This window comes from Leuresthes tenuis, unplaced genomic scaffold (assembly GCF_036924035.1).
Source record: "Leuresthes tenuis unplaced genomic scaffold, fLeuTen1.0.hap1 SCAF_18, whole genome shotgun sequence".
Lineage (NCBI taxonomy): Eukaryota > Metazoa > Chordata > Actinopteri > Atheriniformes > Atherinopsidae > Leuresthes > Leuresthes tenuis.
The window spans coordinates 11,706,152-11,722,797 of record NW_027325372.1 but is presented as its reverse complement, the minus strand read 5'-3'; the positions used below and the strand labels follow the sequence as shown (position 1 = coordinate 11,722,797).

The following is a 16,646-nucleotide window of genomic DNA, read 5'->3' as shown; positions in this document are numbered from 1 at the left end:
AATACACTTAAAAGGGCTACATCTTCGCCTATCACTTAAAATCAACACAAGTACACACCTTCATGCAGTCCCACTAATATAATCATGGCTGCCACTTTGACTTAGCGCCAGAATAACAGAAAGACACGCAAAAAAAAAGGAATCATATGTGAGCAAGTTTCTTCTAAATTTGTGTGATAGAGTGTATCCAGGGAGTGTTATAAGAGTGTTATAAGAGCACCAGAACAAGTACAAGACCCCACAGAGACAAAATTTTATTGTTCTTGCCTGTCTCTCTGCCTGTGTCTGTTTTTCTGTGTCTCTACTGGAATTCTCCATGACTAAGCCCAGGTGAGTGTTGTTTCTCTAATTCTCTATGCTTCTTCAGTTGACCTTCTCTTGTGTTCAGCTCACTGCGATTTATACACTGAAAGATGCGCGGATATAAAGTGTGTGTGCACGCTTGAGTTGCACGAGAGAAGTGATTTATCTGCATCTCTCAAAAAGTATGTGTGCCTTTGTAAGTATGCGTGCACAGTGACAGCTCAATCAGCGTGTCCTGAACAAATGGCCAGCCCATCGCCGTGCCAACAGCAAAATGGGCACCATGTTGCTACAGTGATGGCGTGGAGAGTTATCACTAGAATTACCAGAGAGGCTAACATCCCATAATTTATATTAAAAGTCCATCCATCTCTCAGAATGTATCTGTATGTCTTTTGCTCTGACTTGCTTTTTGGGCTCTCTGGCAGCCATTTTCTGTTGTTCACAGGTTAGTTTACGCCTGCCGCCAGTGCCTGTTAATCACCTTTGTCCCTTTCTTCCTTTTTTTTATTAAGTAATTTATATGTTTTATTTGTCAAGGTGTACTTGAGGGAATTTGTGTTCTTTTTACCACACTAAAATTAATCTTAAAAGTGCACCTGTTTGTTACTTTCTATGAAAAATTAATTACTGAATAAAAGTACTTAACAATACACAAGTCCCACTGCTAGGCAACTGGATTCTTGTGAGATTGGCAATGACACAAAATGCTTTGTATTTCTAGGCTTCAGGCTATCCAATTTTTGAAAAAGCATTGTGGCCCAGGCCAGTTACTGGCGGATTTTAGGGGTCAATCAAAGGTTTAATATAGATGCTGCTAAATACTCTATTTCATCAGGACTGAAGCATATTTATTTCCTGAAAGAAGAGCAAAGACTGGCATTGAGGACTTTTCTCAATAGGAATGTTTTTGCTCTCCTTCTGGGTGATTTTCTGTGATTATCTGTCCTTATCCAAACAGTTTCAATAGCCAACTTCACATTTGGTTCTTTGTAAAAACAATCCTACCCATCGAATCAGTATACAGCATAAATTGGCCCTGCTGTGTTCACCTTGCTATACACCTAGAATCCTACCTTTACAGTATTGCAAGAAAAAAAATAAACTGCATCCATTTACTTTAAATGACGAAGGAAATTATGATACTTTGGGCTGCAAGATGACAAAAATATGCAATGTTTGCAGTCATGTGAATGCAGTACATATTAAATCTCAGAACTTCTTACAAAAGCGGTTGTGTAGTCAATACAGATTGGGGGAGAACAGCTTGGGGATAGCCTGCCCCAAGCTGAAGTGACTGCAACTTGTAGCCTTATTGTGTCAAGTGGTGCTGATAAATTATTTGAACACATTATGTGCCTTCAGTGCATGATGATACGTTTCGCCATTTCACATATTTTGGTGAGACCAGACATTCTTCATTTTTGGTTTAGATCTCAATCTTGTCAGGGGAACATCTGGCAATTTAGTTGCAAAATGCTCCAACCTGTTCCTGTTGCTGAAAGTGACATCTGTCCAGACTGGTGCTGGAAGAGCAGTGAGGTAAGGTGGTAGTTTTGGAGTATTTTTGGTGAAAAGCTATTACTGTGATATAAAAGATTTGATAGGAGATGACTTTTCAGACCACGACAATAAACATAGAAATAGATGAGAAAAATTAGATAAAAACTACAGTCCAGGTGTAGAGGGGTTTATTTTGAGTCAGCTTCAGTTGTTGACTTGAACTGACAAATGTCTTGTAATTCAAAAATCTAAATCATAATAGTCTCTCTGACAGCCTTTCTGCCTGTCAGTCTGTCTAATAACCGAGCACATTGCATACCCATACCACTTCAGTCAGTACCACTTGACTTGAGAGGGAAATAACTAAGGTCATCTCTTTGAGCTGTTTTTCAAACTGCAGGATTGAAATTGTGCAGAGGTGTTAAGTCAAAGCAAAATCTTTTCCAAACATGTATGTGTCACGGTTTATGTTTAGATTATTCTTGTTTTCAGGTTCTTTGTTATGTTTCAGGTTCTTGTCATGTTTTTTCCCCTGCCACTTAGTTTCACTCTCGTCACCTGTTTTCTGTTTCACAGCTGCACATCATCACCAATCACCTCCCCACAGTATATAGTTTCCTGGTTCCTCTCACCCATTGCAGAATCCTCACTACTCTTTCATGATCGTCACAAAACGCTGAGTCTGGTTTTGCCTCATAGTCTTGTTTGTTTATTATTACCAGTCATGTCATCTATTCACAGTCTTGTTAAATCATAGTCTTGCTTTGTTTTTTCATAGTTAAGTATTTTTGATTATCCGTTTTTGCCTTTTGCCTTTTGGAATAAACCTCGGTTACCTTTTTTTTAAGTCTGCATCTGGGTCCTCCCTTCCTGCATCTTACCTGACGGTATGAAGTTTTTCTTTACCTTTTTCTTTGGTTTGGCTATCTGAAAAAGTTCTTGAGTCAAACCTTTAACAGTGAATTAGAGCAAATAAAAAAAAAAAAAAAGCATATGACTCAAATGGGACTTTAAAGGTACTGGTACTGCTGTTTCAGTGGTGAAACTAAGAAGAAAAAATAGTATCGCATTCAGGTTAGACTAGGCTGTCCAAAAGTCCCACACCTTATTCCACGGCCATCACTTTTGCTTCTCTATGTGGACTTGATTGCTCATTAATTTATTTCAATAATACTTCAGTTAATCCCCAAATGAAAATTATATTGCTGCAGTACAAATAATAAACAGACACTAAGCCGATCAAGAGTCTGCTTATTTGTAAAGCTACAGTTTTTACCTATACCAGTCCTTATTGCAGCAGACCTGAAGAAGCCTCTGATTGAAGGCACCTAGTTGTTTAATCACAGTGTTAAACAGAGGATTTGCAATGTTGTCCATGTTTAGCAAAATATCAACAGCCAGTAGTATCACTTAGTAAAAGACTGTTTTTGCTGTAGTGTCAAATATTGTGATACGACATTAGTGCCAAAAAATGAGTATGTCACAGCTTTGGCATCAGTTATCCTTTTGTTTGTTATCTGAGAATGAAAATGGAATGATGCAACTTTTTCTATGTCTTTGTATTTCCTCCCCTCTCCCCCTTAGTCAAATCTTAATGAGATCTATCCGACACTAAAATCATACTGCTGAAATCAGGAGTGGGGTTAGGTGAATACTTTTGGAAGTAACTGCAAGGAACATATTATTGTACCTTTATTGTTTATTTTATGAAGTCTCATATACATAATATTCGGATTGCCTAGATTCCCCCAGGACTATCCTTCTTTATCTGTCCCTGTCACTCTAATACATTTACACACATATGCATACCACCAACATAAACTTTTGGGATGCAGACCAAAATGAAATGAGGTTTTAGGCAAAGATGATTGTGCCAAAGCCTCCTGTACAGTGGCTTATATGTCTTTGCTTCTATTTCTCAAAGATTTTTGTTTTATGACTTTAGAGCATCACTGACATGGCCCATAAGTACTGGGAACATTGCTGTAAGGATGTGTTTAAATTTTAATACAACCCAGCCGCAATATTTGGACTTATAAGTATTTCCTCCAGTCTGATCTGCCTTACATTCAAGGTCTGTACAGTAACTTTGCTGCTTCCTCAGCAGGATGGTCTTTGTTATTGAATCGTTCCTGCAGTGGAGGCTCAGCTTCAATCATCCATACAGCATTAGCTACTGAAGCATACCAAGGGCAGTTAACCCTTTCCTGCTCCAGATTATCTGCCTGACCTTGCACCCCATTCAAAAAGCATAAAGGGGAGTGGAGGGGAGGTAAATCAAATAAAAAATTTAATAAAATCATACGGATGAGTTTTCCAAAATGGACAATCCAGAGGCATATTTGGAGATGGGATGATAGTACATCTGCAGATCCATCTGTGATGCCAGTGCAGTTTTTCTTGAAAACATTTAAGGGATTTTTTACTGTAAAAAAAATATTTTTTCCCCTCAGTACTAGTTTGGCATAAATATTGCCCACAACCTGGTGAGGCATTGTGTCACTGTATAAACTTTGTACAAACTTTCGGCAGAATGTTCAAACTGGCTCTTTTAACAAACTGCCTACAGTAGCAAATAGATTGACCAATGGACACAGAGAATGATTGATGACATCATTAAGCTGGCACATAGTGTTCCAATGGCCCTCCTTGTGGTTGGAGCTTTAATGGGTACACACACACACACACACACACACACACACACCTACGCACACACACCCACACACGCACGCACATACACACAAAAAAAACAGATAGAACCAGTCATTAAGGAAAGTTGTTGTGTTGTGCCTGCCTTCTTCGGTTCTGTCCTTTGCCTTCCTCTCTGCTCTCAGAAATCAACATATGTGCAAACACGCACATGTGTGTGTGCATGTGTGTATCTGGCTGACATATAGTGGCCTTCATTGAGTCAGTATATTCAGGCAGATCAACTCAACTCCCCTGGAGTTCACACATACACACACAGACAGAGAGAAAGATTTGGCTCAGTGGCCTTGCCATCTGTCCATTAATCAAGGAGCCACATGGACCCCCTCTCTCTGTCTCTGTCTCCGCTTGCTCTCATAAAGCTTTATAAGAGTGGAAAAGAGACATTGCAGTTTTATTGCTGTTTTTGTAGCTCATTTTTATTTGGTTTTGTTTGTTGTATTGTAACTACTAAAGAGATTACCACTCAGAGATTACCTCTTTTTTTCATAATTGTCCATCTCTTTCCATTGGCTCACTGATGATGTGACATTATGGGCGAATTTTTCATATACATTTACTTCATTTTCTTCTCAACATTCCAAAAACGTTCCACATTTAACTTTATGAAAGTGTTTTGACAGAAGTGTCCCTTTAATAAGTTAGCTGGCTTGATGCTTCTCGACAGATTGCCTCTCCCTCAATGTTATTCATGAGTTTCCATTTTAGCTGTTGGCTGGTTGGATGTAAAGGTCAAATCTGAGCTCCATGCAGCTAGACGCAGCCTTCCTCCCATTCCAGTTTTGTTTAACATGATGAGACAAAGCAGGCTAAATAAGGACACTGTGCTTCAGAGAACACAAAGTTTTCTCACTTAATATCAAATGTATGTTCATATGATTATCTGTTGAAGTCATTGCAGACTTTTATTCAGTTTCAAGGGCCCACAACACCAGAAGAGGTGCAATTAGAGGCACAAGGCCATTTTTATTGGGATCAAGTACACATTTTCCTGCTTGCATCTGTTCCATAAATTGTGGCTTGAAATTAACTCACTGAAGACTTGATGGAAGGAGCGGTGCCGATCAGCTTATGTCTATTTGGATGCAGCACAACATCTTGTTGGCCTGCACCATTTGGAACAGTGTAACTGGCATTTCTATCACAGACAACCTCTTGAGACATTATTGGTAACTTAATTCATCACATTTTCTGTCAAAATAAAAACTCAACCTTCTGTATTTTCCTACAAGAGCAGTAAGTCACACATGACCCATATTTGGACTACCCTCTAAAGTAAACAGATATGACACAGAGATATTATATTTTTCCACAATATACAGTATGTTAATGCTGTTTAAGCCTCTCTCTCTTTCTCTCTCTCTCTCTCCATATGTATGTGTGTGTGTGTGTGTGTGCTTGAATGTTGTTCTTTACTTCTAAGTCACTTTACGCAAAATCCTGTGTTAATTGACTAAATGCTAATGTATTTGACTATTAATGTACATATTTGAGAGCATTATAATTGTATAATAAGTATGGCATTTACCATCTGATCATCTGTTAATATGATACCATTTTTCAATTAAAAAAAAGTTGTGATTTAATTAAAAGTCAGGACTCTGGGGGCAGGGTTGACATGAACATATAATATTACAAATTAAATAACTAATTTAATATAATAATCCTGGTATTTTTAACATTTAGTCCTGTATTAAGTACTTGTGAAACAGACATATTAACATTTTACAGTGGCACTGTTTGAATGTTTAATTCTTAACATCATATCAGTCCACTCTGATGTTGCATTTGGTATTCATCGCTACTATGAATAAAAAGGTTTCTGTCTAACTAAATTCAGAATAAAATGTTAATATGAAATACTGCAGGAAGTGTTAAGTCTGTAGTGACAGTGAGGTCAACCTAGTAGTTTGTTAGCCTGGTCCTGACTTTGTTTGCTCAGCTACCTGCACTCTCTGCAAACGCTCTTGTCAAATTCACAACTAAAGTTAGACTTTTCAACATACTCGAGGCAAATTCTGGAGGGGAGATAAGAAATCAGGGCCTGTTTGTCAAGGAAATCTGCTCCTTATGAAGACCCGGCACTCTAAGTTTTTTTAATTTCCCCCACTGGGGGATGAATAAGTATTTTTCTATTCTATTCTATTCTAAGTAGTTGAACAGTAACTAAAAGCCTCAGCCTCTCTACAAACAGTGAAATTCTGCTGAATCTCTCCCGTTCTCTAAACTTGATCGAGCATGCATTCAGTGAAATACCATCCAACTCATGAGATGTCTGAGTAATCCCTTAAGTCTTTGACTCCGCATGCTCACATTTGAAAGTAGGACTCTGGCCGCTCATTGAATAATGACACAAGTAAAGGAGCACTCCTAGACGTCAATAAACTTTTTTCTTCTCACAGCCTATTAGCTTTAGTGGAACCTTTCTCTCCTGCCATCAAGGAATCTTTACTTTAGGAATTGCAATATTAGATTTCTGCCCCCAAGAGAGGATAGTTTTTATGTTTGGGTTTGAAAATAGAAGTTTTTCTACACTCCTTTCATTTTTCAGTTACAGTAAGCCGCCCCAACCAATGTACTTAGCTTCAAATGCATATGTGTAAGCTCTACGGTTTCACAGAATTGTTGTCTTTTTCAGCTTTCTCTTTTGAGTGATCCTGTTATAGCTCAAAAAAAGGCCTCAGCACTGTTGTCAAAAAGATAAGATTCTGGCGTTACATCTTGTCCTTCAAGCAACCTCTGTGTGGTTTCTCAGGGATTTGCGAGACTTTTGAAGATGGATCTCTTTTTGTTTCACCAAATGTCAATATATAACAATGACTCACTGCAGTGCTGTTAAAAGTAGAGCTAAAGAAAAGTTGTGTCACCTGGTCCCGCAGCGTTACTGCCTTAACTAGCATGGGCAGTCATGTAGGTCATCATACCGTAGGTGGCTTTGTCAGGAATGATGTCACCAACAGGGAAACATAACTAAATAATAAATGTTCCTACTGTTTGCCTTTCAGCATGTGGTAGCCCAACCTCTGTTTATGCAGCTTGTTTTGTGGGACCATGCAGTGCCCTCCGTTGCGACATGCTTTAAATAACAAAAATAAACTAGCGCAGAATATTGAGTTACTTAGGAACAGCCATGAAGCAGGATGGTGTACATTGTCAAATATGTTGAGAATATTGGTGACTATGTTTTACCTTTCAAAGAGATTTAACAATGGACATCAGCATCTAGTTGCACAGTGAAAATGCCCCCCACCTCCCCCTTACTGGTGGTTTTATTTACCAGTAATACAGGTGTTTCTTTTTAACCACATACTGCTCTGGGGAAAACATCAGTGACTTTTAATGCCCTACCTCACCCCATCGTCACACACAGGTAAAAAAAAAAAAGCAAGACTTGATGGACTTAGTGTCAGTGGATCTATTTAACTTCTCATTATGAAGTATCTCATGAAGATGAATGCCTCTTAGCTATTAAAAATAATAAAGAGCCAATCAAAAGTATCACCACTGTGATATCTCTAATAAAGAGTTAGATAATAAGGTTGCCTGGCAGGGACCAACCAGAGCTCGAGTGAAGCATCCATTTCATAGCTGTATTGGCTTACAAAGATCTGTGCTGTCATGGTAACTGAGCTTTATGGAGGTCAGTCCCCTCGCGTGTCTGGCTCACAAGAGAAACTCAGGGCAGCAGTTGACGCTAGTGGTTAGACGGTGTCCTTTAACCAGAGGGCACGACCTGCAGCTAGCTAACGTCTGCCCTACTCAGGTGTCTAAAACACTGCATTCCCACAGACTTCCAATGTGATATTTGCTCACAGTTAGCCCAGGGTTTACCTGTGGTTGATAAGCAACTGTCTTGTGAAGTATTTAGTGACTCTTGCATTCACAGTTTAATATGTAAGCAAGCATGAGGTGTGAGTTTAATTTTTTCTTATAGTTATTTTCCCTCTCTTCCATTTCTCTGCCCTCATCCTATTTTCAGCCTCCCTTCATGGTCTACTGTACGTCTCATGTCATTATTTCTTAAATGTTAAATTACTTCGCTGTCTTTCTTTTCTTTCTTTTTCTCCCACATAACAACCTCCATGTACAAGCACACCGATGCCCAGTGAATATTTTGTTTCATGTTAATGTATCTGTGTCCAGTCACAGTCTGAAGCCTAGCAAAGGAAGACATGACAAATGACTTTGACATTTAACATGACAGACACCTCCTTCATTTCGCTCAATCCCTTTGGGTATGTGCGTGTGTGTTTGTTTGTGTTGTAAGTTTCAACCCACATGTCACCAGGTAAATACTCTTTAAAATGTTAAGACTTTTCTGTGAATGCATGGAGAGTGTGAGCAGATTGTTATATTTCCCAAAGGACATCCAAAAAAGATGTAGTGCAGTTTGATTTTCATGCTATATTAATTAAGTTAATTCGGTTAGCACCATCGCCTCACAGAAAGGGGGTTGCTGGTTTGAATCCCGGCTGGGGCCTTTCTGTGTGGAGTTTGCTGTTCTCCCTGTGTATAAATGGGTTCTCTCCAGGTAATCAGGCTTCCTCTCACCGCCCCAAAACATGCATTTAGGTTAATTGGTGACTCTAATATGACCCTATGAATGAGCGTGAGCGTGGCTGGTTGTTTGTCTCATTTGTCTCTATGTGGCTGTGCCACTTGCCCAATGACAGCTGGGATAGGTGTCATGTTAGCCTCCCCAGCGACCCTGAGTTGGATTAAGCAGATATATAAATTGGATGGATGGATTAATTATCAATGATGAAATGTCATGTTTACAGTAGTGTTTTCTTCTGGGTTAATACAATTTTAAGTCCTGAACAATAAATATCACTGGTCCCAGGATGAAAGAACAAATCGTAGCATTTGGGTGAAGTGCAACACTATAAACATTTGATCGTGGAATGTTTGCTCTCAGAACTTTAGGACAGTTTCCCACTAAAAACTGGGTTCTACTCAATACAACTCACGGTGAGGAGAAGGTTTTCTGACTTTCACATTCTTACAACTTCTTTTGTTTTCTTTGAGAAATATATGAAATCTGACCTTTGCAGACTGGTCTGTGGTCACTCCAGGCTGCGAAGACTTCTGCCACTCTCTGGCAGCTGATGGTTTTACTGCCCTGAAGTACATAGTCCTCTCCACAACTGAACTGCACCACACTTCCAATGCTACAATAACACACACACAAATCAATCACACAGTAAGACAAACAGATGTAAAATATTGTTGTCAATACAATCAAGTACATTTGTAAAATTGATTTTTACAAACATGTACGCGTGTGCACTTAAATCTAAGTGTAGTTATGTTTAAATTTTACCTGAAGTCACTGCCATGGCGTTTTCCATTCTCTGGCTCTCCTGGATCCGGGCAGGAATTAGACGCCTGTCTCACACCACCTTCATTTACTACACAGAGACATAGACAGGTGGACAGCCAGGACAGACAGGTTAGAATGAGACAGAGGAGTTCAGCAGATCAGTCCTGTCTCTGTTGGATAGGTTCAGCAATAGACTCTTCATTTATCGGCTGGAGATGCAGGTGGACCATTGCTGATGCCACTTTCAGTTTTAATTTTCAGACTGCGAGTCATTATAAAAGCAATAGTTCCTCTGTTTGTGAAAGCCAAGAATATCCAACTGTTATCATGAATACATATATTCTACTTTCATACTCTCCATCAAACTAACACCACGGAACTGCTTCAGTGCTCCCTGGCAATAATCTAAAACCATCTGTTTTTGCTTGATAGCATTCAGTCTTCCTGGGTACGTTTCCAGTTCTCTGCTTTTAGATTTGGTGTTGGAAACCTGCCTGCCTTATCACTTCAGACTCAATAGGAAACCAATTAGACAGACCAAGAGATAGATAGACAGTTGGGTGGTTAGGTAGGCAGGCAGTGACAATGAAGCACTTCATACTCACACTTCAGAAACACAAGACCTAGTGCTGAAAACAAAACTCAAAACACCACAAGTATGACACAGAGATGATGATAAAGATTCTTCTTTATTCAGACCCTTTAATTATGATACAGATCTTGTAAGAAATTATTGCAGTTTTTATTTATTTTTCTAAAGAAGTTGTTTTACTATTACTTCTTAACTTGTTTATTTTTTCCATATAAAGACACCCCTACAGAATTTTTAATCTTTAAACAGCAACCATTCAGCCTTGTCCTTCTCTTAAGTATTTGAAGCTTTAAAATTGACAAGAAACATAGATGCAAGGGTAAGGCCAAGCCACAGCGTATTTGTGTTAGGATGATTAAAAACAGAAAGGGCAGAAAAGCGTATGTGACTTGTCAGGGAAAGCGAAAGACACAGCTGTCAGGAGTGCAAAGCACAAATAACTGCATTCGGACTAAAATGCTTTTCATTAAAAATACTTTTCCAATCTAGACGAGTGTTCATATTCATGTGCTGAGAGCTGTTTCTAGTCAGCATACAGCTAAGGTGTTAGTGGTAACCGCGTATCTTGCGCTGAATTCCATTGATGACCGATCAAGGATCTGTGGAATTTTGTCAATGAGATTAGAAGAAAGCTATATGAATAAGTCTTGAGTTAAATCTCTCATTCACAAAAAAAATCCTGTAAATTTCAGTGTTTTTTTTTAAATTGGTCCTTTTCTAATGTCTGTTGTCAGTAGAACACTGATGTGCTTGTTCAGAACACCCTTTGATGTATATTCATATTCAAATGATATTTAAAATGAGTGGTGATCATGTAATTGCTGTATTTCAATGTTCAGCATAATTCTAAAGCAGAAACTAGAAGAAAACACCACAGCTGGAAATGTCACTGATCACGTCTTTCATCGGTGTAATTAAACTATATGTCGAGCAACATGATACAATTTCATAGTGATAGTCAACATATTGTCCCTTTGTTCATATCCTCACCATCTGTTAAACATTAATTTTAATCAATGTAGATTTTTATGTGTAAAACTTAAAAGTTGATTTTAACCAAATGACAGAAAAGAGAAAAGAGAAATTCAAATGAGCAGCTACATTTTTAAGAGGTCCCTTCTAGTAAGAAACAATATAAATGTTCAATCAAGAATGTGAAGTTGCAAATGCTCGTCTTGATTTTCTTTTGAATCTATTTTCAAAGAATGATGATATCTAAGGGTTTGATTTATTTAGAACAAAAGCCAAACATAATATCATGAAGTGTATAACTTCATTTTTCATATTACATGGTTTATGCTGACTTGGAAAACAAATACTGGTCAAAACTGATTAAGTAAAATAATATCTTCTCTCAAACAATAAGTCAGATCCCAGGAAAATGTATTTAGGAGTAACAAGCACCGGCCAAGCAATAATCCTGCCCATCTCTGTGTTCACATAAACACCTTATCACCCACGCTGTCTGGGCTCTCTGGCTAACATGCAACTACATGTTTAGTATGTATCAACAAACCCAGCAGGTGGCTCTGTATGTGTGTGTTTGTGTGTGTGTGTGTGCTTGTTAGAGTACATAGTTTGTTGCTTTGGTGGAGCGGCTAATTTGACCATCTGGACTATTAACACTTACAACAGAGGGACTGCTTACTGTATCAGTAGTGTGTGCACACACACTTGAACACAGAGTAAAGGAAATTTAACCCACACTATGCACATACACATACACACATGTATACAAGCATCTACAGAACATAAATGCTTATGTATGGACAAACACAGACAAGCTTTGTGCTTCACTGAAGAGTTGAACCTGTCAGAGCAGAGCAAATTAACGTCTGAGCCAATCAGAGCCAGACAAATTAACACAGAAATACACATCTGTAGGATCAAACCTCAACCATGACTCTCCAACCTGTCAGGATTAATCTGCCTGCTGTGAATCTGTGCTGTGCCTAGCACTGTCAGTTTTTCTATAAGTGTAAAATATCTAGGAGTTTCGCACATGAAGTTACAATCACACAATTACAAGCAAATAGGGAAAACAAGGTAATTTACATTGGATTTTTAAAGATGCATCATTACAGAGCATGCACAATAAATGGAAAACAAGCAGAGTTTGTCATTGGTGAATTTTGGCTTGCACAGTTCCAGTGTGGTACCCTTGACTTGTTAACATGTGCACTTCCAGTGTCATGGGTGTTCAAAACTGATGTGCAGGTTTGTGTAACCCTTTGGTTACACCCAACAACTAACCCGTGTGGACTGATACTAAAGGAGATTTGCAGTAACATTTATGTGTTTACTGGCTACAGCTTCAGAGCACGTTTGGGTTTGTGAGTCACTGGAAAAAGAAGATTAAGGTTTCAGTTCGATATTGTGTTGTTTGATCAGTTTTTGGACCAGACCAACACAGTTTGGTTTAATCGAACAGTGAGGAGGTTATGGGTGCAGTTAAAAAGCAACAGCTGACTGGTATTGGCAACACTGGTAAATGGCAGTGTTGGAGTGTGTAAAAAACATAAACAGATGACTGGCTTATTTGAATATTTTCAGAAGGAATCTCTATGGTGCACACATCCCATTTACATGCTGATGCCTGTTGTAGCCAGTTTCATAGATCATAGTGAGGATGACTAAAGTCACAGATATATCAAATGTTCTGTGCATAAGTTAATCCCTACTTGAGTATGTGTAATGTAGTGTTCACATTAGTGTAATCTCCATTTTATGTATCTCACAATTAAGCTTCAGAAAAGGTGTACAATGTGTAAGGGTATAAAGCATGTACATGAAAACAAAGACAGTAGAAGAGCGTGTAGAGGAGCTGTAATAAAGACCCAAATAACTGGGGAGGTTGGGGGGAATTGCATATATAATATATCATTCAGGTACGAGGAGCTTTACTTACTGAAACTTTCCGAGGCACTTTTTCTTGGTGACATGTGTTGAAAAGGGTTGAGCTAAAGTAAAACATTCTCGCGTGGCCATTTTCCTTTAAGTGCATTAGATGACAGGGAATTAGCACCCATACAGTTACCCTTAAAGGTGCCTGATATAAGGGTTTGTTTCCAAAATGACTTATTCTCAAGGGTAGGTATTTCACAAGTTGTTGAAGATGTTTTAGCTCCAAAAGAGGAGCAGCAAATGAACTTTTTACGGGTGCAACTCCGTTATATTACAGTATACAGTATGTCACATTGTCTTAAAGTCGTACTGTTGGGGGTATGCTTTGATAAACTCTCGAATTGGTTTGACGACCTCAATGGCCTGAGCATAATGTGTACAAACAAAGAAGAGAAGAGAACACAAGATAAGAGAAGAGATGAGAACGGATGACAGGAGGGGTTATAAGTATAAGGAAAGGAAGAGGCAGGGTTGGGTGATAAACAATATTACAACAGTTGGTTCACATTCCCTGATCACGCCTAAAGCAAGCCAAAACAAACCATGATCTAGCTTATCAGAGCAAGCCATAATTCAATATATCAAAGCAAACAAGGAAGACGCAAGACCTTTACATACATACACAAAAAGTCAAAGCACAGAAACACACAGCAGCCAAGAAGGATGCAAAAGCATAATTCTTGCAAAGGCCGTAGTGTTTTCAACACATTTGTGTATTAAAGTTATGACATTTGATTCTGTCAGTCGCACATTTCAGCATTTTGTGTCTGTAAATTGATGTAACCACTTTCCAATGTGGAGGTCAAATTATGCTTGTGCATTATCAATAATCAGAGCCACAAAAGTGTTGAACATAAAAGCCTTTTTAAGTGAAAAACTAATAAAAGCAAAAAACAAAAACAAACTTAAAATACAAAGCCATTCAAAGCCAAACCAAGCCACCACATGTTAGTTCATTAGCCAAAGGGACATTGAGATGTGAACTCACATATTGAAAACTTGTTGCTGGAGTCTTTGCCAGGGAATAATTTAACGCCCCGCGATTTAAAATCTACTGATCGCTTCACTGCGGAAGAGAACAGAATACAGAAAAGAGAAGAAAAATCAGAGAACAGATTGAATAAAATAGAAAAAAAAACAGACCTAGCAAAGGATTCTTTTTCAAAATGGCAACTTCTTCTCCCTCACAATGCTGGGAGAGAGAAGAGCAAAGCGAAAAAGAAAGTTACAAAGGCAAAGTAAATCTCAAAATGGTGGAAACAGACAGCAGGAGGGACATGGAAAACGAGAGAAAGACAGAAAGATGCTGACAGAAGAAAAAAAGTTGGAAAAAGGATTTCAGGAGCAACCATTCTGATTATGAGAATCTTTCCATCTTTCTGTCTGTCCCTCAGAGACATACATAAAGAGCTGGGATATTCTGCTGGAAGCCCCATAATATTCTGAACAAAAGCTGGTCGAGAAAATTGCAGCCTTAATCAAAATTACAAAGATGTTGCTCTGTAATCAAAGCATTCAGATAATGGAACGTTAGGAAATAAATGGTTGGATGGAGTAAATCAAAGAGAAGAGGAGGCAAACTGATGGGGGAGTAATCCGTGACAGCATGAGCTCTGTTTTCTAACACTGGTGGCAGTATTTCATCACAAGGGGGGATCTGAGCTATGTTAACATACAGTGTATGTTTATACAGCTCAGCAAGTGTGGCTACTAAGACAAAACGAGTAGATGAGAGCTGTCTTTCAACCCATGGACTAATAACAAGAACAAAACATCCCAGGGTAATGTCAGTTTGACTGCTCCCAGATTTTTTTTTTTATGTTCTACTGTCAAAAAAAAGAAAGAAAAAGAAAGAAAGAATCCATTACTAACATAAATAATGTAAACATAAAAATATCTTATCCTCAATGAAAAAGTTCTGTGACAAATCACTATAATGAATTTCTGACAGATTGGCTGACAGACGGCGCTTTCCTAATGACCTGACTATTCCACTGAATGGTGACAAATGGCAGAGAAGTTAATGTGCTTTAATTATCCTAATGTTATACAGTGGCTACATATATACACATATATCAACAGGATTCTGTTTGACACGGTTGAATTACGTCATGTGTATCTTATACAAACAATTATTCTAAAGTTGTACGGTGCCAACATAAAAGCAAAACGTTAGTGGTACTTACCATGTTGACAAATTAACAAGTGGATTAATGTGGTAACAATTCATTTAATTTTAAGGACCTGTGTGAACAGTAGCTCCATTTGGACAATACTGTGTAAATGTGCTGGCAGAACAATTGAATACAGTCCACCGGAAATTCAACAAGGGCCAAATAAACAAATCCTCAACTTACGATAGTTAGTTTTTTAGGCAAAATAAGAATTACTAGCATTGCTGATGCCATCTAAAAATGTTGCCTGCTGGACCAAAAGATGCATTAAATCAGACATTAAATCTATCAAGCGCCACAGCAGTACTTTAAAGCATGTTAGAATTTATTGGAAGAGACATTTGATTCTTTGATTATAATAAACATTATCACTTTTTTTCTCATTTGACAGAAATTGCTCCTAACATGGTATTTACTGTTAAGCATATCTGCAAATGAAAGGTTTGTGTGATTAAAAATAAATCTATATGTTGTGTTCTGATGTCTTTTGTGTTGTATTTGGTTGATCTCGAATCAGAATGTGTCTTTGTGTGAGCAAAGGAGGCTAGAAGTCATGCAGTGAAGGAATTTGTCCTTTATAAGAAAAGCACTTTAGAATCATTCACCAATAAGTCAAACTCATCATGTAAATGGATTTCCTTCACATTTTCATAAAATCTCTTATTAAAAAGTTCACATCAGAACTCTTGTAACATCAGTGCTTGGGGCAAAACAAAATGTAAAAACAGTTACTTCACAGCGATCCACCTACACAAAGAATGAGATTTATTATCCCTGACAGTAGTGTCAGAGCCATTCAAGGAGAAACATGTTAGATAACTGATAAAGTGACTGCTCTCTCTTAGAAAGACCACGATTCACTTGTAATATTTAAAAGCAGTGATTTATACCTGTACCTGATTTATATCCTGCATTTGTTGCTATTTTTTCAGGTCAATTCATTAACATTGTTTGTTTAACGGCACATAGCAAACAGGGAACTAAAAAAAAACCAAGAATGGCAAAACAGGTCAAAATGAGGTAATGACAAATGTATTGGCTGATTGTTTTCCTGCCTTCAGACTTCACTCGTGTTTAAATAAATCCCAGTTTTCAGAAATTATGAATATCTACTGACACTCCTTTCAGATCGGAGTTC

At 38.1% G+C, this 16,646-nt stretch overlaps 1 protein-coding gene across 1 annotated transcript in view; it reads right to left on the bottom strand.

Moving 5' to 3' along the window:
- Window positions 1-16,646, bottom strand: part of csmd3b (CUB and Sushi multiple domains 3b) — a 335,017-nt gene that overhangs the window by 105,899 nt on the left and 212,472 nt on the right. The window contains exons 7-9 of the mRNA XM_072370697.1: window positions 14,323-14,400; window positions 9,839-9,926; window positions 9,562-9,686 (exon numbers count right to left, since the gene is read on the bottom strand). Coding sequence (XP_072226798.1) covers window positions 9,562-9,686; window positions 9,839-9,926; window positions 14,323-14,400 — 291 coding nt within the window. The remainder of the gene's footprint in view (window positions 1-9,561; window positions 9,687-9,838; window positions 9,927-14,322; window positions 14,401-16,646) is intronic.